Here is a 27,193-nt window from a genome sequence, read left to right as displayed (position 1 = left end):
TGTTGCTGTGTTGTTGAAAGTCTTTTGCCTCCAAGTGTAATCGTGTGTAACTGTAATTCTGTGGCTTTGTTGGCTAAACTGACAAGTGCATTGCATGCATAAATTAGTTAAGTAAGAAAATCCCATTGAAAGACCGTATTGTGAATAAGAATCCTGATGCAGCAGCCTCTCACAAGATTAAATTAACCACTTCATCAATTCCTCCCTGAGTTCTGTCCAACAATACATGATATAAGATATCAAATATATAAAAGGCCTGCCGGGGAAGTCAGACGCCCGGCCAAGAAGTTTTCTCTACCGAACATCATCAGAAGGACAGCACTTCAATTAAATCACTGATTAATGCAGAAAAAGTCCACAACAAGAGAAGGATTATAACCTCAGTGAATATTAAAAACTCCCATTCGTTGCCACTTGAGCTTTTAAGTTGTAACGAGGAAACAACATGGACGCCATAAAGAAGATGCGTTTGTATCATAAGTTTTCTGACTAATCTCGATCGCTCCGCATGGAAAGAGACAAATAGTTGCAACCTAATATCATTACAAACTGTATTTTTGAGTTGTTGTTTCTACTCGAGGGATGTTCACGTTGAACGTGAACAAATTTTTCCAATTTTTCCAACATCACATGAATGTGCCATCTCTCTCCCCAGCAAGGAGCCGACAGGTGCCGTTGACAGACCCTGTCTGGCATTACTCCATGGACGACAGCTCCATCCTGGTGGTGTGCTGAGCAGTTTTCACCCCCCTCTGTACAGCCTTACAGTTGAGGGTGGTGCAGCTGTCATACCTGGTGGTGCTGCAGCCAGTCAGGATGCTCTCAGCTCAGCTCAGAGTATCCTGGGGTCCATGTGGAGCCTCCTCAGTCTTTTGAAAGAGGAAGAGTCTTTGTGAGTCGAATGAAGGGAAATATCTGATTATGCTAAGCTATCTAATTATGCTAAGCTAGCTGACATATTTTCTCATTTAGTCAAAAGTTACATGTTTAATGTTTAGTAATTTGATGTATTTGGGTTCTTTTTGTGAAACTTAAAATTATTATGAAGCTTCAGGTCAGATGTTCTGCATGTTAAACAGGGTAGGTGTTAGCATGTTAGCAGTAATACGGGAAGGAACATTTTGAGTAACAACATTTTTTTTACTAGAACTAGTTTGTAAGCTGCAACCTGTTTTAAACTAGCAATGATAAAACGTTAACGGCTACGTTTGAACTTGCTGCTGCAACCAACTAAATTTCACTCAAACACTGATTCTTGGTTACCTTCATCAAACATTTGATGAGGTGTGGTTCCTGCATTCATTCCTACTGACAGACCTTCAACACAAGAGACAGCTGACTGAAAGTTTACGGTGCTTCTAGGTTACTGGCGTTTTCTAACTGTTGGCATTATGTTGCTCGTTTGTTTGCGTTTTTCGTTGAATTTTCAGTGTGGCGGTTGAGTTTGGTCCATAAATCTGTTATTTTTTTCCTTCCAAGAACCGATAACATCAGATAACATTACTGACATGACTGACAGACAGAACATCAGACAACCCTACCGTTTTTCTGGATTCTCACGTATTTCATCCTCCTCTCCCGCCGTCCATCCCGTTTGAATATTTTCCCATAAATCTCCCGTAATTTTAACCTTTCAAAAAAAGGTTAACACGCTTATTTTACGTGTTTGCTGCATTCCCCTCTGGTACAGCAGGTGGCAGTATGTACAACATTAGCCCTAACATCTGTTTACGCTCAAACAACACCCGCCAATAAAACAAGAGGAAGAAGAGGAAGAAGAAGAAGAAGAAGGATGAACATGAGCAGGAGGAAGTAAATGCTAAAGTTTGTCCAAGTGTCTCAACAAATGGGAGAAGACTCACCCAAACTTGATGAAGAGCAGCGTCAGTCACACTCATTCTGTGTGTAAAACATGCAACATACGTTTTAGTGGACACGGAGGGAAAAGTGACAAATCCGCCAAATATAAACCCACCGAAGAAACATCACCGATCCCCCAGTGACTGTATTTATGCCGTCTCTGCGTCCATTTTCAGAATCACCCTCTGCTACCGTTTGAAATGTCCCATATCTTTAAATCCCACTGTTGACAGGAACTCTTCTGTTCTGCACGTCTGTGTCCCTGTGCACAAAGAGAGGTCCCTGAACGCATCGTTAGACGAGTTCGGCGTGGACGAACTCGATTGGCCTCCACAGAGCCCAGACCTCAATCCCACTGAAGACCTTTGGGAGGGATTAGAACGCAGATTACGAGCCGGACCGTCTCATTCAACGTCAGTGCCTGACCAAACAAGTGCTCTTTTGGCTGAATGGACACAAATTCCCACAGATGCCCTCCAAAATCTTGTGGACAGCTTCCCAGAAGAGTCTCAGGGGGCTCCAACTCGGTGCCAGTGCGCATGGTTTTAGAAAGAGATGTCCGACAAGCTCATGAAGATGTCAGGTGTCCACTGACTTATGGCCATATAGGGTAAATGTGTGGTTCTCTGACTAAATAAATCAGAAGAAATGAGTCCTTTTGATAAATTCTTCCTCTGTTGAAGTATCATTTAGTTTTTATTGTTATTATTTTTTAGTTTTAGTCTCCTGTGGGGGAAAAAAAAATTCTGACGACTAAAAACAGAAGAAAATGCTGCAGTCTGTCCTGAGCACTGCTGCTGTATGCTTGTTCTTTGACAGCGTTTTGGTCTTCTTCACCTTCATCAGGCAGGGAGGCAGCGAGCGTTTGTTCAGGCTGATCTTTCAGCTGATGCAGCTGCCACGTGTTATATTATGTGGAATGTGAATGAGCACAGTGAGGACACACAGCTGTCCAACAACCTTTGGACATGTTGGGAATGTTGGCAGTGGTGATTCATGTTGAAGGTCAAAGTGTTGCTGCTAATTGACAGTGTCAGTATTTGCAGGACTAATGAGTAAGAGCAGCGATATTAGATGTGCAGAATTCAAGAAAATGAATTGAAACATTGACTCCCATCTTTTTGGACACATTTCCCCGAAACTCAGCCCGACATATTTGGTAAATAAAGTTCTTGAACAAACACCATGAATTGTAAAAATAGATCCACTGCTGGTACTTCGCAGCTCCTGAGTCTGACAGGTCTGCAGTGATTCAGACCAAACCTGAAGAAGGAAAAGTTTTATCGCTCCCACCGTGGACTTCATGCAATAAACCCACGACAACGACTTTTCGTCTGACGAAGAGCAGTTTCAGAGGAAACGTTATTGTGGCTGGTTTATTGAATGAAGAACGCAGAGATGTTTTTCCTCTGCAGGCTGAGGACGCTCTGCTGCTCTGATCATAAAAACATCTTTAATAACCTGCAGCTTTATATCTTCATCTTAAACGCATGAACACGATTGCAGCTCCGTGCGTCTGTGAGGGGACGTTAGAAACAGGAAGGAAACGCTCGATGAAGAACTTCCAGCCAAGCTGATGGAGTTCTGATCAGTTTAATTAAGAACGAGGGAACAATGATTCTGCATGCCCTTCGTCTGGAGATGCTTGGTTTTCTCACTTGTTTGACTAATTTTCAAAATCACTGAGCAGTTTTCAGACTGATTAGTTTCAGTTTATTTCTATGAGGATCAATAGAGACTTGAACTGAGCTCTGTTGGTGGAAATTGAACCCTCAACCTCGATAGAGTTACTGTTGCAGATTTCGAGGTGTAAGTCTTTATGTATGTCGTCCTGTGTGAGGATGTTTGATCTGGCTTGAGCTTTATTTGCAGGTTAGCTTGAAGGTGTAATTCTACCTTTTTCTGCTCATCAGTAAATCTGATATACAGACTCAAACCAGCAGCGAATGCTAACTGCTAACTGCTAACAGTTCTGAGTGTATCACAGTCTGATAGATCTTCTTCCTCTGAGCTCCATTAAAACACATCAGTGAGCCTCACTGTTGCTCCTTCATCACCATGAACACACACACTGTAGTTTATTCTGAGTCAGTCAAACACACACACACACACACACATACACACACACACACACACCGTCCTGCTGCCACAAACACTCACTACAGCACCAAATGTGGATTCATCCGCCGCTGAAAATAGTCCCCAACAAGTCAGCAGCTGTTTGAGGAAATTACTGAAGCTTTTAAACGTGAAACTAAATATCTGTGAGGAGTTTTTAAAGATTTACGTCTTCAGTAGGAACCAATGAGCTGAGAGCCACAGACAGGAAGTCAGACGGCATTGAGAGACGGACTGACGTGTTGTTCTGTACAGATTAAAACCACACAGATCCTTTGAGACTCACTTTTAGGTTTGATGTTAGAATTAGGGTCCGGTTCAGTTTAAAGGGGCCTCATACAGCATGTTAGTGAGTATATCAGCACAGGTGTGTGGACAGAGTGCATCTGCAGGTGTGTGTGACGACATTTCACTCACCTGTTTGTTCTGCTCTCTGCTCCTCTTCATCATCTCCTTCCTCTGCTTCCTGCCTTTTATCCTTTCATTATCTTTTCATCCTCTCACTGCTGCCTTCTTTTCTGCCCTCCGTCCCTCACAATGACTGATTTCCACCTCCTGTTTACCTCCTGTTCTTTCATTTGACGCTCTCCTCTGTCCTCCTCCTGTCTCCCTTCTTAATTCTCTCTGTTCTTTCGACAACTCACTTTCTCCTCTCTACTATTTCCTTTCTTCATCTCTTCCTCATTCATTCCTTTTCTCATCTGCCCTCTTTTTTTTCTCTTTTTCTTTTGTCTCTCTCCCCATTTTCCCATTTTTGTCACATTTATCTTGTTTTCCCGCCCATCCATCATTTCTTCTGCCCTCCTCTCCTTCCTCCTCCTCTTTCTGCCTTCCTCCCATCCTTGGTGATTCCTCCCTCTGTCCAGTTTTTTTCTGTATATTCCATCCGTCCAGGTTCCCTTCTTCTGTATTTTTTCTGTGCTCCTCTTCTCCTTCTCCTGCCATTTTTTAAATTTGTGTCTCCTTTCTTTTAACAAATCAGTTTCCCCTTTCTCCTTCCTTTCCTTTCCTTTCCTTTCCTTTCCTTTCCTTTCCTTTGCTTTCCTTTCCTTTCCTTTCCTTTCCTTTCCTTTCCTTTCCTTTCCTCCTGGTTTGTCTCTCACTCTCTGTCTCTTTTCTGTTTGTGTGTTTTCTGACAGGACGACCATACATGGACACGGTGTAAGGACGGCCCGACGCCTCCTCCTCGCTCTCCAGCAGAAAACCGCTGTCTCTCGACCACCAACGCTACCACTAATGTCCCACCGACTTCAGCGGGAGAGAGAGCGAGAGAGAGTGAGACGGTGAAACACAGAGACAGATAAAAGAAAATTAGACGGAGCAAAACAGCAAGCAAAAGCAAAACGAGGAAGAGAAGAAGAGGAAGAGGGAGGCTGCACATCCATAATCTCCACAGCGGAGAAACACTTAGAGGGAGGGAGGAAACACAGGCGATTCTGTCTATCTTGCAACTTCAGGAACCATCATCACAATTTAATAAGAATTTGAAAGGCTGCGGCGCTGCAACAAATCAGTCTTCAGAGGGAGAGAGGGCGGGCGAGAGAGCTAGAGACAAACAGAGGGAGAGAGAGAGAGAGAGGAGGCTGCTGCGAGGTGGAGGCCAGACACCAGAGTTTTAACGCTTTCCTATCTGGATTTATATCTTTTGGCTTTTTGTTGCAAGTCCCAACGGCAATAAACCTGTGACGGCAATATCAGAGAATAACTTTATTATTATCTTACACACATTCTGCTCTTCTCAGACTGCTGAGATTCGAAGAAATTATGTTTTTCTATCAAGAGAGTCTGTGTTTTGAAGTGGAGGACTGACACTGGCTTGTAGGCTGAAGTTTGTCATCTGCAATCGGACGAAAACAGCCAAAACGGGAAATATTCCAGCTGATTCCTGAGAGTTTGCGGGTTTTGAGAGTGTCGCTTTACCCTGAGGGCCGCCTTGCAGGCCTGGAGCAGCTCTGTTGTTAATTTGGAGGCCAACAGGACGCCTCCATCCCACCAGAAGGACATCAGAAACTCACTGCGATAGAAGACGGGTCACATATCTGTCAGATGCATCGACTTTCCAGCTCCTTTCCAGCGTTTTTTTCATGGCTTGACACCTAACTGCCATCTGACCCCTCCCTCCGCCCCTCCTCCCCCCTTCCTTCCCCCTCAACATGTCCGACCACCTCCTCACTCGCTGCCAGTCAGGGCAGGAAAAGAAGGTAGCAAGGATTTAGTTCAGGCGCTTTCTCAAATCCATTAGCTCCGCCCTGGTCTGAGGACAGAACCTGACTCTCTATCGTTGAGCTGTGCTGATGCAAGATGGCGGCCGGCGTGGCGACGTGGCTGCCGTTCGCACGGGCTGCGGCGGTGGGTTGGCTGCCGTTGGCCAAGAAGACGATGCCCAAACCTCCCGTGGACAACTCGTCCAGATCAGATGAGATCCTGTACGTCAACGTCAGCGGGGTCAGGTTCCAGGTGAGTCAGCTGCCGTGAGCATGGTCCAAAACAAGAATGGTAGCACAGTGGGGGAAGATGGAAGACCATCAGTTACAGATGTTTCACCTTCCTTTCCCCAGCACACCTGGGAATAATGCCCTTACTGGACGATTTAGAGTTGATATCTCTGCTTACTCTCACTTACTTCCAAGATAAATGAGGACGGAAAAAAGATTTGACGAGGTCAAAAATCCAGCGAAGCTATGAAGAACGACTTCATTGTCAGACCAAAGCATTTCGGCTTGTGGCCTTCATCCCGCTGGAGTTTTGACTTCTTCATAGGGGACAATTCCACATCTCAAAAACTCAATACCCATGTTTGGTGTGAGTGCAGGAAGTAGTATTATGTAGACAGGTGGAAAGTAGATGTGTTGGAACTGAAACACGTCTGACTTTAAATGTTGGCGTTCACCAGTGCTGGAGGATTCCAGGAAGAACATCGACATTGTCCCATTATTAAATGTTCAGGGACACTTTTTCCTACCATATTTGCGCAAAGCAACAACAATATGGCTAAGGTCAAGGAAAGATCCCTGAGAGTTGGCACTGGGAATGAATTATGAGATGCAGGTTTGTTTAATACGAATATAAATCCAAAGCATCCGAAACCTTATCACCAGACAGGAATGTTGTTGTTGGCAGACTCGGCTCCAGACAACAAGGTTCCCTTGGCAGTATTATTATTAAATTAAGTATTATTTGTTTTATGAGGACAACACGACAACCCTTTGATATTGTGCTACCACAATGTGGCTCATCAGTGAAGTGAGCATAATGTCAGTCAGATGAGCTACACCTGCATCCGCCACCCCGACCTCCACACCCGCCTTCACTTAGTCGGTGGCTTTTAGACAAATCGGGGACCTCACTTTTCTACCGTGCTTACACACAGTTTGTACTTAAACGGTGTGTACCTGTCCCACCTGACAGGTTTATCAGTTCCTTCTTATGTTGGAGGCGGTGTCTGAAGCGTCTCCTGTCCCATCAGTGGGAGACAGGTGTCCCAGTCTATGGCTTTAGTTGTGTCTTGTTCAGACACAGTGTTGGTGCAGTACAGCCTGGACGAGACACACTCCAACATTTTCTGCTGAGTTTCCTTTAGAGCTAGCTGCTTTCTTCCTTTAAAAATGTCTCACACAAGGTTGAAGGCACTTCCCAAGGACATCGTTTCTTTGGCTGAAATGTAATTCTTTTGAATTTGCATTAACCCCCTGCCGTCCCTCTTTGATGTCAAGAACGCTTCTCTCATGTTTGGTTTCTGGAACTGCATCACCAGCACCTCCACACACACACACACACACACACACTGCACTGCAGTCCTAAAGGATCTCTTAATGGCATTCAATTATAATTTCATTACCAACAGACTGAATAAACACAGCAGTCTTTCGTTAATTGGGTTAATTAAATTGGATGGAAACTTGATGTCTGTTCAACTGAAGCTGTTAAGAGCAACAATTGAAAAACAATTTGCTCACACGAGTTTCATCCTAAGATTTAATGCCAAGGGACGTCTAGCCAATAACCTCCAATATTTGGTCTTCTACCATCTGAGGTGGTTTTGTGTCCACTGTGCCATCATTAAGGTCAAACTAATTTTCTCCACCTCTGCTACAGTCAGTTTCCTTAATGTCATCATCTGTTTGTCTTCTGCTACATTTTTTAATGTAGTAATGCTACAAGGCTTTGCAAAGACATGCTGTCGAGCAGATATGAAGTCTTTCTTTATGTTATAGACCTTAGATGTGCATGAGCAGACACACAATTATGCATAGGTTTGCACATGTTCAATGAATACCAACCTTCTTGTCTGTACAGGAGGTTCTCCTGCACTGATCGTATGTCTTGTTCTATTAAGGTTTGATGAGCACCAGGTTCATTTCTGCAGTTTGGTTCTAAATACTACGTTACCCATGAGTGCCATATACCTCAGTGGCCATTCCAGCCAGATCCATGACATCAGAAGTTTTACGGCATCATGTTCACAGCGCTTTGCTGCTACAATCTGCAAAATATTTCCAATTCCACCGATTCGCATTTCTGAAGTTCAACAGGCAACAGAATCTGGAGCTTTCTGATTGGATGTTTCTGACAGTAACGCCCTCCGGGACTCATAGTTTACTCCTAAAGTATCATGGACACAGTCTCAAATTATACATTGAAAAAGTTTTAAAATACCTTTTTTAATGAAGCAGAAAATATCAGCAGTTCAGTCAAAGTCCAAGTGAGTCAAAACTTCCAGAACTAGAGATTCATGTAGCTCCTAATGTGCCCCAGCTCTGCTCTGACTTCCAGGGCTGAGGGCTGTAAACACTGTACATCTAATCAGCGCATTGATGTGCATTTGGGCTGAAATAATAACAAAATGGCTCCACAACAAAAATAGATTTTGGTCCCTTTCAGGAATTAAGCAGCACTGCAGTACTTTCTGCTGCGGTGGCAGAACAAGAAGAAAGTTCCTGTCAAACCTTTGACTTTGTCCTAATTTGTAAAAGCAAAATTCAGCAGCTTGAAGTTCTAGTGGTATATATAGAAATACAAACATACAGTAATGCTTGCTTTTATTATGGAATAACATCTAAGCATAAAATAGGCGCTTTTTCCCTTTTACCATCAGTGACGGTTCAGTGCTCTCATCTTACTCAGTAACTCTTTCAAATGGGTCTTCTGTGTTCATGTTTTTAACATTTAGAGGACAGTTGAGCACCATTTGTTCTCTGTTAACGTGGTTAAACTCTGTCTGATATTTACTGTTATTCTCATATAAAATCATTTCAACACCCTGCTGATGACCACGAGGAACACAGCTGACAATTTCAGGTTCTTCTAATGAGCATTAAACCAAAATCCAAATGATTTTTTGCGAACAAGTCAGAATGTTTGGACTCGTCCAAGCATTTGGTCAAAACTGTAATCACCAGAACGAAGAAATTTACCTCTGTATGGGTGTTTTCCAGTTGACATTAATTACCTTTAATCTGATGATGTGCATCTTTCTGAGTGAGCACTAAGTATATATATAAGACTAAAGTCTTAATATACTTAAAATACCTGGATTAAGGATACTACTTTTGCAGAGTCTTCCACAATAAAACACATTATATTATTGGATTAGAATTATTTATGCATGAAGCTGAATGCAGCAGTGATCTAACCATCACTTTAATGTCCCGGCTGGGAAATGTGGTGAACACCTACATGAGAACAGGTCTTGGACTTTTTTATTCGTTCCTCTTCTGTTTCTCCAGACATGGAAGAACACTTTGGATCGTTACCCAGACACGCTGCTGGGCTCCTCAGAGAAGGAGTTTTTCTACAACGAGGACACGCAGGAATACTTCTTTGACCGAGACCCCGAAATGTTCCGGCACATTCTGAACTTTTACCGCACCGGGAAGCTCCACTACCCGCGACACGAGTGCATCCAGGCCTTCGACGAAGAGCTCGCCTTCTACGGCATCGTGCCCGAGATCATTGGAGACTGCTGCATGGAGGTAAACCAGCACTTCCTGTTGTTGTCAAGGAACTCTGCTCTTGCATTTTCAGAATTGGTTGTTTGAATGTCTGAAAGTGAAAGATAACCACCTTCATGTTCCTGGTTGAGTTTTTACAGAACTTAAGGAAACGCTTGTCACTGTTTTGGTGCTCTGAGAGTGGTCACCGGCTGGCCTGACAGCATTGTATATGTTGGGAATGTGGAGCTAAAAAAACAAGGTTTAAATCAGCGATGAGCATTTTACACCATGTTTGATTTAGTTTTGAGGTTGAATGACCAAAGTATATTTAACTCAAGCAAACCACTAAAAATGTCATATTTTTGATTATTTACCACTGAATATGAACAACATGTAGCTTAATGTGCTTTAAAAAATGTTCTTTGTAATTTAAAAAAACTGCTTTTATGCATTTACAATAGTGCAGAGGACGTATAAGCACCAGGGTTGGGTGTCGATCATCTATTCTTTGAACTACAGATCAAAATTCCCTCAAAAACATGTCACGTATCTAAACAAGGATTAAACAAAATCTCACAAAGGTAAAAGTATATGCAATAAATACATTACGGTGCCTGATGATGTCTATGTTTATATGACTATTAACCAAACCATTATCTTTGCATTGCAATATTGCTGTTATGTTTTTCTTGTCTGACTGATACTCTCCTAGAAAGCAGGATTTCAAACAATATATATATTTATAATAAAAAAAAAGTCCAATATCCAACTGTAAAATAAAGTGACTTCCATTATGTCACTCTACAAAGGTATTCTTCTTCACCGGTTTAAAAAATGTAATTGAAAAACTATGAATCGAGGACTATAATTTGGGTCTGACTACATGGGATTGGAAAAAAAAAAAAAAAAGGGAATTGTTGCAAACATTCACATGTTCCAGTTTGGCAACTCTGAACAGTTTAAAAGTAAACAAGCAGACAAACTACAGACAAGCTTCAATAGGAGAAAATCAAAAGAAAAGAAACCCAAACTGGAAGTGATCTTCCTGATCTCCAATCTAATCTCCATGCTAGTGTTGCTCTTCATACAATGTCTAGCCTTATTTGGGGGCAAATAAAACCCATCTCCACCAGCGTGGTTACTAAAAAGTACCTGTAAACCAAACACTTTTTTTTTTTTTAAAAAGTACCACTTTAAACAACAAAGACAAGCAACTAAATACTAACACTAGAGGCAGAAAACTAAGCTATTTTTTTACCATGATCTCAATGGGTTTTTTACCTGGTTAAATAAAGGTTAAATAAGAAATAAAAAAAGAATACACGTCTGACGTCAGAAAAAAATGACAGTTTGACATATTTTGACACACGATAAAAATGTTAAAAACGTTTATTTACCAAAAACTGAAAGTGTCTCCACACAGAGGCTGAATTCACCTGCGAGATATTCTGACAAAAGCAAGCAGGTCGTGAAATCGTTCTTGCAAACCAGACAGTAATTTCAGGCGATGCACGTTCAGGAGAATGAAATATTTCTGTGTTAAGCCTCATGGCTGTAGCAGCTGTTATGTAAGACCCGGCCTTTTGAGGCTGGCGACGAATCACCTGTGAGCGTGACAGAGCTGCGTCGTCTCTTTCAGGCTAACTCAAGGATCAGAAAATAACTTTTATTAGTTATGAGATTAAGGCGCCAGCATGTGTTTGCTGCGGTGTCTCGACATACGTAGCTCGTCCACTTCTTATTCAGTAAGTCGTCAGCGCGGGCTGAGGCAGTGTGGACTCGGGGCAGGGCTGGAGAAATAAAAAGGGCGCCAGCATGCAGAACGTCCTGATGCAGCCTGTGTGGCAGCCTGGGCCACCACAGAGGGCACTTTATCAGTGTAATCCACCGAATGGGCATCCAAGGAGCCAATTCGCTGCGATTGTTTCGTGGACTTGGGGCACCAGCCACACCTGTAGACCACGTGGTCCCCAACCTTTTCTGTACCATGGCCCAGTTTAATGTCTGACAATATTTTCACGGCCCAGTCTAAAGGTGTAGCAGATAAAAACAAAATGAAATGATAAGATCGGCATTAAAAACGGTGGTATTTTCTCTTTAATAGTAATAATAACAATAATAATGAATGTAAATCCACTTTTTAATCATGTCAAGAGGACCTGGCTGCAGACTGGCACTGTCAGGCACCTCCACTGTCAGTACGGGAAATTATTTTTTCTTTCCGTGCGGCCCAGTACCAAATGACCCACGGGTTGGGGATCGATGCTGTAGACCACTGTAACACCAAGAGCAAAAAACGTCATCATGGCTGCAAGAGACTTTTGACCTGTTGTGTTCAAAGAAAATGAAACGGGAGAAGAGGTTTCATCACTGACTTTGTCTACAGTGTTTCTATCCTTTTCACAAAGGACCCTCATTTCAGATCCAGTGTGCTGAATATCAGAAACTCAGGCAGAAGCACTGATATCATTTATCTTTCAAATAACAGCCAACCCTAATTAAGCCTTATTCAGAGCAGCTTTTTCCAGGCGGTTAGTGTGCCTGCAGCTGCTTCAGATTAAAAGCCCACCTTGTATTGTTCCTTGGTTCCATCAGATTTCTGGCAGCGAGAAGACTTTTACTGTGAAACAGCTGCAGGCACATGTTGTACGTGGACTTACTTCAGCTGGCCTGGGATGCTTTTGTTTCTCAGATAAGGAGCTTTTTGTCGGTAAAGGAGGACAGCAGCTTCCATATTTATGAACCTCTGTTGTGTTAATACCGCAGCCCTCACAGATTACAGTGTCTTACTGTATGTGGATGCTGAGATTTCTTCCTGGTGGAAGGGTTGACTGTGATGTTGGTTATTCTGCTGCTGCATTCATTAAGTGTCTTTGAAGAAGAGCGTCATCAGCTAAATGACTGAAGTGTCAAAACATCGATGCATGCGAGGGGGATTACTCACCAGCGCTGCTCTCGAACTCCATTATAAGACTCCAGCTCATTACCACAGCAGTGACGAGCCCTCTGAAACACCAGCAGCTCAGATTCAATCTGGTTTGGCTCTTCATTGCTGCTGATTTTGGCGAGCGTTGTACCTCATGTTCCTGCAAGTGATTTCTTTGACAAGTCATAAACAAGTTCCCAGCTCACTCTGTGAGCAACAAATCACCTTCGGAGCGTCTTTATATCACCATTTGTCAAATTGGCCTCGTCTTCAGAGGCTTTTATATCTTTGTTTTTATAACAGACCCCTCCAATGAATCATTAATGGGTAATTGCTCTTTATTTCCTCACATTTGTTCACAAAATGTTGATTAAACAGTGACAGATTAAACTTTCTGTCCTTTTTACCTGCTCAACACTTCCCCTTGAGAAACAGTCTGTGATTTTTATTTGTTTTCCTCCGGTAATTTTACACATTCTGCTGTTTTTCTGCTGCTTCTCACCGTCTTCTCTGTCGCAGTAACTCTCAGCATCTGTCTTCACATCTGGGATTTGAGGCGAAATGTTTAAAGAAGGAATTTCACTACCTTCTAGACCTATTTGATAGTGTCTGTGAGGGTCGATGGCTCATGTTCATTTTGCTGCTAACATTAGCGTGACGTCTTGTAACAGCTAAGAGGACAAGCAGCTAACCTTTGTGAAGCTAATGTCAAAACATTGTGCGTGCGTGTTTAGTGTTTAATGTTAGTTTAGCTGTTGTTGTTGTTGTGGCTACTGGCTGTGGGTAAGAGTTTATCCTCTATCTTAGCTCACTATCTTGCTAGTAGCTAACAGGAAACAGCAGCTAACCTTAGCGAATTGAAGAAAATGTTGACAGTTGACAACATTAATATTAGCATGGCCGGCGATCAGCTCATAGCACACAAAGCTATCAATATATAATCATAACATGGTGATGCTAAAGCAGGTCTTCACAGCAAACGTACGAGCAGCCAAGTGGACAAACCTTCTGGCAACAAACTGGTTGCACAATGCCAGTTTAACTGGTTAATATGTAATATGTAATTGGATTAAAAATATATCATCTAGGCTCTCCATTTATCTGTTATGACAACAAGGCTAGCCATCTTAAAATAATGTGTGAAGATGCTGGAATAAGCGATTATGACAAGGCTAGCGAGCTACATTTATCTGGACATTAAGCTAGCATTCTTTGTCCGTGCAGTGAAGGTCAACCTGCAGCTATCCGGACTTTGTAGCATTCGTGCATTATTCTAGGAGTAGTTCGCTTTGTAGTCAAGTAGCATCAATGCTACACACTTTTTGATTAGCTGAATTAGTTATCATTCTACTTAGTTGTAACTGCCTCCTTTGCTGCCTGTTTGTCGACATTTGCGTAGTTGTGTCACAAAGACTCGATCATGGCTAGAAGGATAAGTCAGTGTCTCTAACAAGACATGATGCTAACATGACGTTAGCATGGAGGGGAACAAGCTTGTCAGATTAAGTATGTTCAACCCTCTTTATCCTTTATCAGCAATAACTCCATCAAAATGCTAAAGCTGTTTTCTCCATCCCTTCCTGCCATTAAAGGAATACAGAGACAGGAAAAAGGAGAACCAGGAGCGTCTGGCGGAGGACACGGAGGCCAATGAGGCGATGGACGCCCCCCTCCCTCCACACAGCACCTCCAGGGAGCGGCTGTGGCGAGCCTTCGAGAACCCCCACACCTCCACCATGGCGCTGGTCTTCTATTACGTCACCGGCTTCTTCATCGCCGTCTCGGTCATCGCCAACGTGGTGGAGACTGTCCCCTGCCGGCCCCCCAAAGGCAGCGTCAAAGACCTTCCCTGCGGGGAGAAATACCAGCTGGCCTTCTTCTGCATGGACACGGCCTGCGTGCTCATCTTCACCTTCGAATACCTGATGCGTCTGTTCGCGGCGCCCAGCCGCTGCAAGTTCATGCGTTCAGTGATGTCGGTGATCGACGTGGTGGCCATCATGCCCTACTACATTGGCCTGGTGATGCCCGAGAACGAGGATGTGAGCGGCGCCTTCGTCACCCTCCGGGTTTTCCGCGTCTTCCGGATCTTCAAGTTCTCGCGTCACTCACAGGGTTTGAGGATTTTGGGCTACACGCTGAAGAGCTGCGCCTCCGAGCTCGGCTTCCTGCTCTTCTCCCTCACCATGGCCATCATCATCTTCGCCACCGTCATGTTCTATGCCGAGAAGGGCACCAAGGGCTCCACCTTCACCTCCATCCCGGCCTCCTTCTGGTACACCATTGTCACCATGACAACGCTGGGGTGAGTTACCATCAGTTTAATGTTGTGTGTTCGCTGGCTGCTGTGATAACTGACATTAAGCAGATCTGATTTTGCTACTGATGACTGCACTGCTGTTAATATCATCGCCATGGCAACACAAACGTGTGTTTCTCTCAGGTTCTGGGCTGTAATCATCGTGTTCTGTGTTGGGACACGGATGTGTCATTATTATTGGTTACGGAGAAGAGTTTTACAGTCTGTTTCCACCACGAAGAGAGATGAAGTGTGAAAAACCCAAACTGTGTGTGTGTGTGTGTGTGTGTGTGTGTGTGTGTGTGTGTGTGTGTGTGTGTGTTTGCCTCCCACTCGTTGCTTCTCGAGCATGGTGGTGTATCTTCACCCTGCTGCCACCCACACGCACTCACTGCTGGCATGTGGATGGAGAGTGGTGTGTGTGTGTGTGTGTGTGTGTGTGTGTGTGTGTGTGTGTGTGTGTGTGTGTGGATGATGGTATCTTCGCCCTGCAGCTCTCCGGCACTGATCTATTATCTGCTGTTCAAAGAGCCTTTGGAAACATCAGAAATAGAGAGTGAGTCAGGAATCTGCCATAAGGTCTGATTGAACCGGCCATACTGCTTTTTAACACACACACACACACACACACACACTTAGCATCTCGTCTATATGACTCTGTACTCCTACCTGTCTATGAATGGAGAGAAAGGCAGAGATAAAGTGTGAGATCAAAGGTGTGAATGGGGAAGTGTGAATGAGTCACAGTTCAGTATTGTAGTAAACCGACGGTGGTGTTAAATTGTATAGAGCTGTGAAACACTGGTGCCTTTCAGAGCTTTGGCTCATCTATTGAATGAAAACAGAAGGTTTTTGTAGTAAAAAGTGTTTATGTTCAGTAAAGTCCAGGCCGGGCCTCAGCAGTCTGAACTGAGACTGCAGCGCAGCTGCTCACTCTCGCTCCCAGGTCGTCAAACTCTGATATTTTGTTAACCAGACGCCGACAGGGTCTGTATGAGACGCACCAGGCTTTCAGCTAACCCCAGTGTAAACCCATCTCTGGCATTAGACGCTCAGAGTGATGCGATGAATTATAAAGAGCGAGAAGTCCACAAAGGGAGGAAGTTGGGGTGGAAGCATGAGTCAAACACAGGACTTTCACCGGGGAGGGCGGGTTTATGGCCGGCGTGAAACCAAAAGTCAACGCTGACTTATTTTAACTTGTGTAACGTAATTAACCCAAATCACAATCTTGTCCTAAACGAAGTGTTTCATGACGTTCACCTTTCCGGCAGGCGTCTCTGAGGATGAGGATGATAAACAGGTGGATTCAGAAGCATCAGGAACATGATCAATCATGAAGCGTCGCGGTTTCTCTGCTGTGTGAGGATTTGCTTCTTTTCTCTTTTCGTCAGTTGAAGCTGAATCGGTTCTGGAAACTGAGCGTCTGACACACTGAATGGTTTTTTACTAATAATCAATAATCCATCAAATTAACGGTCAGTTAAGTGGCAGATGTAGTTCTGTACAGCTGGAGGAAACCTCTGTTAGGACATGACACGTCACTGACACTCACGTCAGAAGCCATCGTCTGACAGCGGTTCGGCCTCTGGGGGTACCGGTCAGTGTTTCGGGGCCTCCGGTGCAGCCGGATATCTGAGCCAGGACTTCTGGTTCTGCTCCGGTCGCTGTTTACGGTGCAATGATGATTTGGGCAAATTAGTTCCTCCTCTCTCTCCACCTGGACTGTTTACCTGCAAATAACCAAAGCCTGCTCGAACGTGATTGGTCAGTACAGACAGTGTTTACGGAGATTCCTCTGACATAATGGAGGCTTTTATTGTGAAAGGCCTCCTCGCCTCCTCTTTTTTCTCCTCCTCTCAGTCTTCAGGTCCATTAGTTATCAGCAGGGAGAGGCCGACCTCTAAATGGATTCTCCAGACAGCAAAACACAACCCAGGCTTTTACCTCCCCTCCTCCCCCGCTCCTCCCCCTCCTCACCCCTCCCTCTGCTCTCAGTTACTCCCGGTTTCCTTCCAGGCAGTGTCCCTCCGTTTGTGCTCTCTTCCTCTCCTTCTCTTCTCGAATCAGAAGGAGGTTTTTCTTGTCGATCGCACTGGAACAGAGTTCATTCCCCAAATGTTTCGTGTCAGATTTCCCTTCACCGTGAATGTGATCTGTTGCCCCCCTCAGCGTCTCAGACATCCACAGACTGTTCCAGTAAATGATTGATTTCATTGATCAGATCACACAGATCCAGATGTCACAGATGTGAAGAGAAGAGTAAATAAGAAGGATCCTCACTGCTCATCCTCAATTGAACTCTGTCGCGGTTTTTCCTGTCTAGAGTTCAGGTTTCAGTCTGCTGTTTGGTCAAAGTTACATCAGGTCTGAACACAGTATTTAAATCGTGCTTCATTGGAGATGTGAGACAAACACCTAACAAACACAAATATCATTCCTGTTTTTAACATTAGAAATGCTAGAGAGGAGGACATTTCATGCTTTTTGGCTTTCAAGCTGCTCCTGGATGAAGAACATACGGGAGCTGCAGAGGTTAACGAGGCTTCTTCTGCTCAGTCGGACATGAAAACACTGGCGTTTGTAACACACGGTTCAGCCCTGTGTGTAAAGCGTCCGATTCAGAAATCGTACTGATCATCTTCACACGTCTGTCATTAAACACGTGCGGCCGTCAAAGATGTGAGCGTCTCCACAGGAAACGTTTTGGACGTGATGTCAGATTAAACCCAGAGTTCACCGTCACATCCAAACTTTGACGCTGATCTTTCAGCCTGCAGGAAGGAAACGAATGTGAAGCTGATGATCAGCAGCAGAGGAGATGTGATTTCATTTGTGAACATGTGGAGCAACCGTCACTGTGATGGTGCTTTATTTCTCAGTGCTGCTTCTGGTGGAGACTTCTCGTGTCCTGTGGTGTTTTAAATGCTGTTTCTAAACTTAGATTTAGATATTTGTTGATTAAATTCAGCTTAAATAATCTGTTTTGCGTCTCTCCACCTCGTTCCCGCTGTATCTTCGTCCTTCTCTTTTCTTCCCCTCCACTCCTCTTCCTCTCTGCCCTGGGTATTTTCCTCCCCCACCTCCTCCTCCTCTCTCCTCGGCTGCGGTCCGATCTGCTCATTAGTTTCTCTTTGTTCAGTTTGTTATCATTGTTTTTCATCATGCTGCTTTTATTGCTTTGCTCCTGTGTTTTATCACCGTGCAAATAAACTGGAAGTGAATTCATAAACCTACTGCAGCTCCTCCAGAAGCAATATGTGTGTGTGTGTGGGGGGGGGGGGGGGGGGCAAAATCTGCTGCAGCTCAGTCAGAGAGCTGCTGCCAGCATGCAAACAGCTTCAGATCATCCTCATTTTCCTTCAGGTGCTCTGATGATGAAAAATTAACAGTTGATTTCAGGGGGGAAACCTTTCATTCGTCCTTTAACACGCTGAAGTGATCTCACATGCAGCTTCTGTTCCTCGGCAGCTGGAACATGCAGAGAGGTGCCATAAAATCTGTCCTGTAGCTCAGTTTCTTTCCACAGATCAGGTCTAGCCCACAACTGGAGGTGGTCTGATCTCTCTGGGATCAGCTGGAAATGACAGCTGGACAGTTTGGACACAGGATGGAAGTTAGGGACGAGTCCTGGACCTGAGGCGCTCCAGTCCAGCCTGGCTCATCTGCGTATTTGGGGCGGAATTGAAATAGCGAGAGTGTCACACCGGCACGGATCGATTCATTTCACGACATCTGAAAAGTAAATGTTCATCTTTGGTAAAGAAACACAAAATCGACCAATAAGAAGCCGTCAGACAGAGCTGAGCTCGAGCTGGATGCGGAGCCGTCGGAGCTGATTGGCTGTGTGAGAGTCTAAGCTCTGTACGGCAGAGACGTGGTTCACACGGCGAGGAGACGGGAGGACAGCTGTCCTGACACCGTGGACACGGCGCTGAGTGAGCTGTGTGAGGAGCTGCTGGCTCAGGACGTCTTCTTTCCCCTTTCCTGAACGATCCGAAACCGACCAATCCACGTGTGGCCCGGGCAGGTAGTCCCGGTTTTAATGGCGCACGTCAGCTACAGCTCAGCCGTCCACAGCCGTTATCAGGGGAAACGATCGATCCCGCACACGTCAATATGTGATGATTGAAAAGAGTAAAAGTCAGTCCTCGCTTCAGTTTTACGTAAAACACACGAGACAAAAACGAGCACATACAGGAGCGGCTTCACGGCTCTGCCGGCCGTAGAGAGTTTCAGCTGCTGCAGAGCACTTTACCATCGACATTATTTATAAGAACACGAGGGGAAGCAGCCATTTCCTCTTAGGAACAGGATGTATATGAGCCTGAGAGCGAGAGTAGCAGGCAGCCGTATAAAACAGCCTGGATGGAATTATAGACCATCTCGACGCACGGCTCACACTGTTAATGTTTTAATAGGGAGGGACGGATGGAGACGGAGGGACGCAGAGTGAAAGAGGAGAGGCAGAGAGGGCGAGGAAGGAAGGAGGAGCGCTGGAAAAAGAGATGAAAAAATCTAATCAAAGACGCAGAGAGTTACAGAAGGGATGAGAGGCTTTGATGCTGGAAAGCTTCTTGCTTTATTTCCTCCATTTCCTGCCTGAAAAGTCCTCCCGCTGACAGACTGGAGCACAAAATGGCCGCTGCGGTCCTGCTCAGGCCATCAGACGCCTGTTGAGGACGCCGTCATCGGTGTATCCATCCGCCGGGTGAAGCAGACCTCCGTTTCCAAACCTGACGACATGTCAGTCAGTGGGTGTATCTGTGGACTGTGGACAGAGAGAGGCTAGCCGTTTCTGCTAAGCCTTTATGCTAAGCTAGGCTAACCATGTGCTCACCTGTCCTGTGTGGAGGTGAGAAGCAGGTCTCAACATTTATTTTTTCATTTTGTCACACAGCTGTTTCTGTCGCTTTTCACATGAACAGCAGAGAAGCAGGAAGTAGAAACTGACCAATCACAGCTCTTGTTGTCTCCATGTGACGCCCCTGTAGTGTGTTCACGCACAGTGAGAGACTGAACGGTTTATACAGGAGCTGAAGAAGGAAAGAAAGATGAAAACTGGAACAGGAAGCCAGAATCTGCATGAATTTCTATTCGCCGTACGCGTCACCGTGATGGATGAAGAGGCTCCGACAGCAGACAGACTGATCTGAGACCTGCAGAGACGACAGTGAGCGCGTTACCTCGCTGTGCTCGTCTTCATCAGACCCAGACTCAGATCAGTCTGAGACCTCAAAGTCAGGTGTTTACCTCCTGCCTCGCCGATTGGCTGTGAAGCCTCACACTGCTGCAGTATTCCCAGCAATGTAGTGTAACTAAGTACATGTACTTCAGTACAGCTTTGAGGTACTTTTGTATTTCCATTTGATGATACATTTTGAAAACAAATATTGTACTTTTTATTATATTTATTTGACAACATTAATTACTCTTATTATTATTGCAAAATATTAACCAAGTATATATACTATATATATTTTTATTTTAGAAAAATCAATTCAGTTTCACGGTCAACGTGCCGTTAAGCAAGGCACCGAACCCTGTGTGTGTGTGTGTGTGTGTGTGTGTGTGTGTGTGTGTGTGAGGGGAGTATTCAAAAAGACACATTTCATTTACTTTGCATTAGAAAGCCAATGAATTAATCTTCCTCTCTGTTTTTAATGTGGACGAGCTGGAACTGAACCAGGTTTTCTGCTCGACTCGGCTCCAGAGTGATGGAGAGAGAGAGGCGAGGTCATGTGACCAGCAGGTCGGGTTTTTGCTGATCTATGTGACCGTACATCTATCCTCTCCTCCTGGCCTGTAATGGAGTGAGAACTCCACCACAGATCCATAATGGGAGAAACCAGCTGCCATTTCCCTCAGAGGAGGACTTCTGAGGGCCACAGTGTGAAACCGATCAATAACCTGCGATCGATCAGGCCCTGGCACTGAGAACTGGACTGTAATGAGTCTCTGATCTATGCTGCTGTAGCTCTACGCAGGAAGTTTGGAGTGTAAACTGTGGGCAGCAGATCTACAGCTGCAGATCTGTGGTAGTACCAGTAACTGTGTGTGTGTGTGTGTGTGTGTGTGTGTGTGTGTGTGTGTGTGTGTGTGTTTGTGCGGATATTTGATTGATTCTGATTCTTATTGAATCCTGTTTCCACTTCTGAAGACTTCAGATCAAACTCTGATTGTATCTGTCAGCTGACCCAGACTGTACCAGACCAGGTCCAGCAGACCCAGACTGGAACAGACCAGGTCCAACTGAGCCAGAGTGGAATAGAGCAGATCTGAAATGTGACTGAACTCTTCAAGCTGCTGCAGGACTTGTTGAATCACATAAAGAAGCAAAAACCGGTCATGACCACAGTGTCATGGGGTCGCTCGGCGGTCCATCAGTAGCCCGGATTTGGTGACCTTTGACCTCGTTGCTCCGACGTCTGCTGTGGAGGAAAATCTTTTGGTGACATATGCTAAATATCAAGAATTTAAGGCCTCTGTTTCTGTTCTCCCAGGGCATGATGGGAGCGTGAGTCCAAACTGTGTGTGTGTGTGTGTCTGTGTGTGTGTGTGTGTGTGTGTCTGTGTGTGTGTGTGTTATGTAACAGGTCACACTTGTATAATGTTACACACACAGGAGCATGACATTTAGCACAGCTCAGGTTGTTGTGTAATATGCTAATTATCGGGTTACACTAATTATCAGAGTATGCTAATAGAGACGTGATGGTAATCTGGAGGTGCACGCTGCAAGAGACGTCCATGAATGATTTATTCAGATAAAATCTGAAACAAACACAGTGAATATGGATTATAGATGATGGATCACACAGTCAGACTCTGATGGGATGATGGTGTTGGTGTCTGGTGCAGCTGCTGGATCACATGCTACAGCTCCTCTCCAGGTGAAGTCGTGTTGTGCCACAGCTCGTGTGCTGCCGTGACTTCGTGTTTAACCCCGTCGGTCCCGGTGCAGCGTGCCTGCACAGCGATTGGTCCATCACGCTGTCAGTCAGCATGTCGGTATCACAATGAACGATCCCAGCTGCTGTAACTCCTCCTTGTGTGATGCTTCAGTGATACAAGCAACATGTGAGCATCACAGTTTGGTCCCTGATGGATCGAGGCTGCGCAGAGTTCACTGAATATTTACCTCTGATTTCTCGATAGTTCACAGTGTAGCTGTTGACCTTTGACCCCCATGACGTGTGTGTGTGTGTCTGTGTGTGTGTGTGTGTGTTGTTAATTGATGTTTTTTAATGTTTATGAATTTTACTACAGTACTACAGTATATATACTAATACCACGCTGTAAAAATCTAAATACTCTGTTATAAAATGTGACTTGAGTAAAAGTATGGAAGTATAATCAGTCAAATGTCCCTGTGACTGTTCTCCTGTTCTCCTGTTCTATTGTTCTCCTGTTCTACTGTTCTCCTGTTCTACTGTTCTCATGTTCTATTGTTCTATTGTTCTCCTGTTCTATTGTTCTACCGTTCTCATGTTCTCCTGTTCTTCTGTTCTCATGTTCTCCTGTTCTACTGTTCTCCTGTTCTATTGTTCTCCTGTTCTCCTGTTCTATTGTTCTCCTGTTCTATCTGTTCTATCTGATCTCATCAGATTACTGTGACTCAGTCGTTCATGTCAAAGCAGGATTTTACTGTTGGAGCTGGTTGAGCTTCATTTGAACTAATGATTCTTTTCATTCTGGATCAATCAGCTGATTATTTCCTCCATTAATCGATCGATCGGTTTGGAAACATTGTGAAAATAGTGAGAAATGTGGTGACGAAGAGGCCAAAGTGACGCCTTCACAGTGTTTGTTTAGTCCAAAGCTCCACATTATTACAAACACATTCAGATCATTCAGAGGAAAAGCAGCAAATCAAACATCTGAAGCTGAAATCATGAAACCATCAGCTTCATATTTTAGAAACTCTTCAACTGTTTGTGTATAAAAATATCAGTTAGTAAAGTAACTAGTAAGTAAAGCTGTTGGATGAATGTAGTGGAGTGACAATGAGAACGTGAAGAAGACTCAGCCCCCTCAAATTTGTACTTCGGGTAAGTACTTAGTTACATTCCACCTCTGAGTACACTGACACGTGAAGCCCACCAGCAGCTGTAGGTCAGCGGGGGGAGCTGGTCACCAGTTGGATTCCCTGATGGTCAGAAAATGTCCCTTCTCGTACGATTCGTGTTTTAATGGCGGATCTGCTCCTCTGAGGCTTTTGTCTTACAGTCAGTGACCTTTGCAGCTGAACCGCGTGTTATGACGTTCATCTTTATTCATGCAGGAAGAACAAACTGTTTTTTAAAAACCTCACACACACGTCTCACACTGTGAGTTCTGCTTGACTCCAGGCCGAATCACTGTTCAGTCACTTCAGTAAAATTTCAGATTTATGGTCCCAGCAGGACGTTTTCCATATTTATTACTTCAGCATCTTCAAAACAAGTAACCTTATCTGATGACCCTCTCAGACCATTAAAGAAAAGACAAAATAAAAGAGAATGTATTTAATTTTCCGTTTCATTGAGTCCGATCCTGATCGTAACATAACGAAGAAACTTCACTGCTGACCTTTAAATTTTACTGCTAAACTTCGCTGTGATGAGATGATTCTGTACGTTCAGCATTTTCCAAATCTCAATCTTTAATGGCCCCTTTATGTGAAATCTGATCACATCCTCTGTCCAGTCCCCACCGGTCAGCGTAGTCCCAGTCCCAGACTCAGGTGGGCTGTGCAGTCCTGTTGCAGTACTGTGGAGAGCTGAACTGGTTTGAATCCTGTTTGAAGGACATCACATTCCTCGTTCTCAGGCCTCTTCAGGTCAACCTCTGCACGCTCCCATAGCTCACATCATTAAAAACAATAAAACATCCGACCAGATTTACGCAGATGACACTCAGATTTATACGGTGACATCAGCAGGTGAGTCTGGTCCCATACAAACACTCCTGGATTCAACCAATCACAGACTGGATGTGCCAGACGTTCCTCCAGTCAATCAAGGATGAAATAATTATCTTTCCGACGATCACCTGAAGAACAATTCAAGAATTAAAGGTTGTCTGTCTCAGCAACATTTAGAAAGGCCTAACTTCACTACTGTAACGTGGTCTTTACAGGGCTCAGATCAGCTGATTCAGAGTCCCCACCAAGACCAGGAGAGACCACATCAGTCCAGTTTTCTTCCTGCATGTCAAAGAGTTGATTGTGAAATCCTCCTGTGGTTTATTTCTGATCTGCTGCTCCGTTATGAAGCGTCCAGACCTCTCAGCGGGTCTGGGTTCAGGTCTGCTTCCTGTCCTCAGAGTCCAGACTAAACCTGGTGAGGCAGCGTTCAGTTTTTGTGATCCACATATCTGAAACAAACTCTCAGTTCTTTTTCTGTCTCATGGTATTTTAGCTTCTTTTTGTCTTTGTCTTTTATCTTTTTAAAATCCTATTTTTAGTCCTGTCTTCATGTCTTTTTACGTTTTCCTGCGTTTCTCTTCTTACCGCCCGTCCGTCCTCCGGCAGCTCGCTCAGCTGTCTTCTGTTCAGAGGTGTTGTACGCTCGCTTTGCCTGGTCGCAGCAGTCACAGGTCATCCTCACCATCACAGGTCATCCTCACCATCACCCCATCAGGTCTCAGTGCGTTAGCTCTGCAGACAAACGTTAACAGCCAGCCAATCAGTCAGTCAGTCTGTCTGTCCCACGCCAAAGAGATAAAAACTCAACAAGACAACATGACAGAGCCAGAGGACAAACACACACACACACACACACACACACACACACACACACACACACACACACACACACACTTTCTCTCTGCCTTCTATAAGCACCAGGTATTTATTGCAAAATGTAATTATGGATTTGACCCTTTACTTTTACCCCTGAGAAACACACACATACAGTATATTTGTATGAGTGTGTGTGTGTGTGTGTTTGTGCGTGAGCATGTGTGTGTGTGTGTGTGTGTGTGTTACAGGCCATCTGTCTGAATATATTGGACACATGAAATTCAGACTTTAATCTGATTATAACACCCTGGCCACCAAAATTAAAATAATAAAAAAATCTATGCTGTATATGTAACCATGGTAACAGCCCCCACCCATTGGATATTTAGGGGTGTGTGAGTGTGTGTGTGTGTGTGTGTTTTCAGGGGGATTTGTGGTGAAACAAGGATTTCCTAATCGCACAGTAACACAATAAATAGCTTTGTGTATGTTGAAGGACGTGTGTGTGTGTGTGTGTGTGTGCGCGTGCACATGTGCATGAGTGTGTGTGTCTCTCAGGAGTAAACGTAAAGAATCAAATCCTTAATTACATTTTGCAGTCCTGGTGCAAAGTCCTGGTGCCTGTTGAAGGGCACAGAGGAAGTGTGTGTGTGTGTGTGTGTGTGTGTGTGTGTGTGTGTTTGTGTGTGCGTGTGTGTGTGTGGACAGTTCTCTCTCTGTGGTTGTTAATTTTAAAACCTGATCTGTGTTCAGTCGTGAAAAACAAAGATCAGCTCAGTATTTCTGAATGTTCTTGAGGTGCGATCGTTTTTTACAGTTTTATTTTATCGCTGCAGTTTCGATTCCGCTTGAACTGAACTGAATAAAAATGATTCAGTGGTCTTCAGGTACAGAACATGACCTTCACCCACACACTGCACAACAATGACATGTCTGCAGCACATCCGTAAAATCATCATGGATGATAATGACTGGAAACCGAATTAATTCATGTCTGAACATAAGAAGGAGAGCCAGGTGATTGGTTTACGTTTAAATCCAGAACCACAGGTAAGAGGGCAAAAACTGAACTGAGGTTCCCTGCTGGAACTTTTTCTGGAGGAACAGGAGTGCATCCTTCCACTCAGCCCTTCTTTGCAGTGTCTCTGGCTGTAGCACAATAATGGACACAGTCACTGATCACACGTCGCACATTTTAAAGTCAAACGCCCCAAATCCTCTTTTCAGCCTTTCAAACATGAGTATTTGGTGTTTTTCTTGATAGTAAACTGGATATCTTTGAGTTTTGAACAGAATCAGACATCTGAAGACATCACTCGCTGTTTGATCTAAACCAGGCATGTCAAGCTGATTCCATAAAGGGCCGTGTGGCTACAGGTTTTCATTCCAACCAAGGAGGAGCACATCAGGCTGGAATCAATTAATCACCTGATCTCAGTCTTAATCTGATAACTAAGTGATTCCTTGATGTTGATTGGTTGGCCTGGTGTGCTCCTCCTTGGTTGGAACTAAAACCTGCAGCCACACCGCCCTTTATGGAAGCAGTTTGACATGTGTGATCTAAACCAATGAGATTTAACATGTTCATCAGTGAGCTTTAGAGGTTTACTTCTGAACTTTGGACAGAGCCAGGCTACCTGATTCCTTCTGCTTCCAGGATTTATGCTAAGCTAGGCTAACCACATCCTGACTCCAGGTCTGTACTGAACAACAGACACGAGACTGATCGAACAAGAGGATTTCCACTCGGTGGTTCCTCCCTGGTTCACCTTCTGCCTGAAATAAATCATTTCTACTTGAGACTCTTCTGTCCTTTGGAAGCAGATCATAGAGGAGATCAGTGAGGACAGGATGAAGGAAATTAAACCGCAGCTCTGAAACTGACACCTGGACTTCACAGGTCTGAATCCATCCGTCGATCTCCCATCAGCCCTCCATCCTCTGCGGCGCCGGAGGATCAGGGCTCGTTTCCTCACAGAGATTTCACATTAAGCCGATTTACAGCGACTGAAGTTATGGGAGAGAACGTCAAAGCAGAAATGAAGAAGGGGAGAGAGACGAGGACGATCACATTTAAGCCGTTTCATGTTAAATATGAAGAGTGTAATCGCTGTGTGTGTGTGTGTGTGTGTGTGTGTGTGTGTGTGTGTGTGTGAGGTATCGGAGCCAAAGACCGCGAGTGAAAACCCCAGTTCAGCAGCTTCTCTTGTTGCTTTTTGTAGTGTGAGACAGACAGACAGACAGACAGACAGGCAGGCAGGCGGGCAGACAGGCAGGCAGCACCAACACTGTGGTTGAACACATTCGGGGGTCCAGTATTCTGTACTGAAGTA

General features: G+C 44.4%; 1 protein-coding gene across 1 annotated transcript in view; it reads left to right on the top strand.

Moving 5' to 3' along the window:
- The first annotated feature begins 6,279 nt into the window (after positions 1–6,279).
- kcnd1 (potassium voltage-gated channel, Shal-related subfamily, member 1) overlaps positions 6,280–27,193 on the top strand; it is a 48,163-nt gene continuing 27,249 nt past the window's right edge. The window contains exons 1-3 of the mRNA XM_041946317.1: positions 6,280–6,435; positions 9,705–9,950; positions 14,430–15,142. Of these exons, the coding sequence (XP_041802251.1) occupies positions 6,280–6,435; positions 9,705–9,950; positions 14,430–15,142 (1,115 nt within the window). The remainder of the gene's footprint in view (positions 6,436–9,704; positions 9,951–14,429; positions 15,143–27,193) is intronic.

The sequence above is a fragment of the Chelmon rostratus genome, chromosome 10 (assembly GCF_017976325.1).
Source record: "Chelmon rostratus isolate fCheRos1 chromosome 10, fCheRos1.pri, whole genome shotgun sequence".
Classification (NCBI taxonomy): Eukaryota; Metazoa; Chordata; class Actinopteri; order Chaetodontiformes; family Chaetodontidae; genus Chelmon; species Chelmon rostratus.
This window is presented reverse-complemented; position numbering and strand designations above follow the sequence as displayed.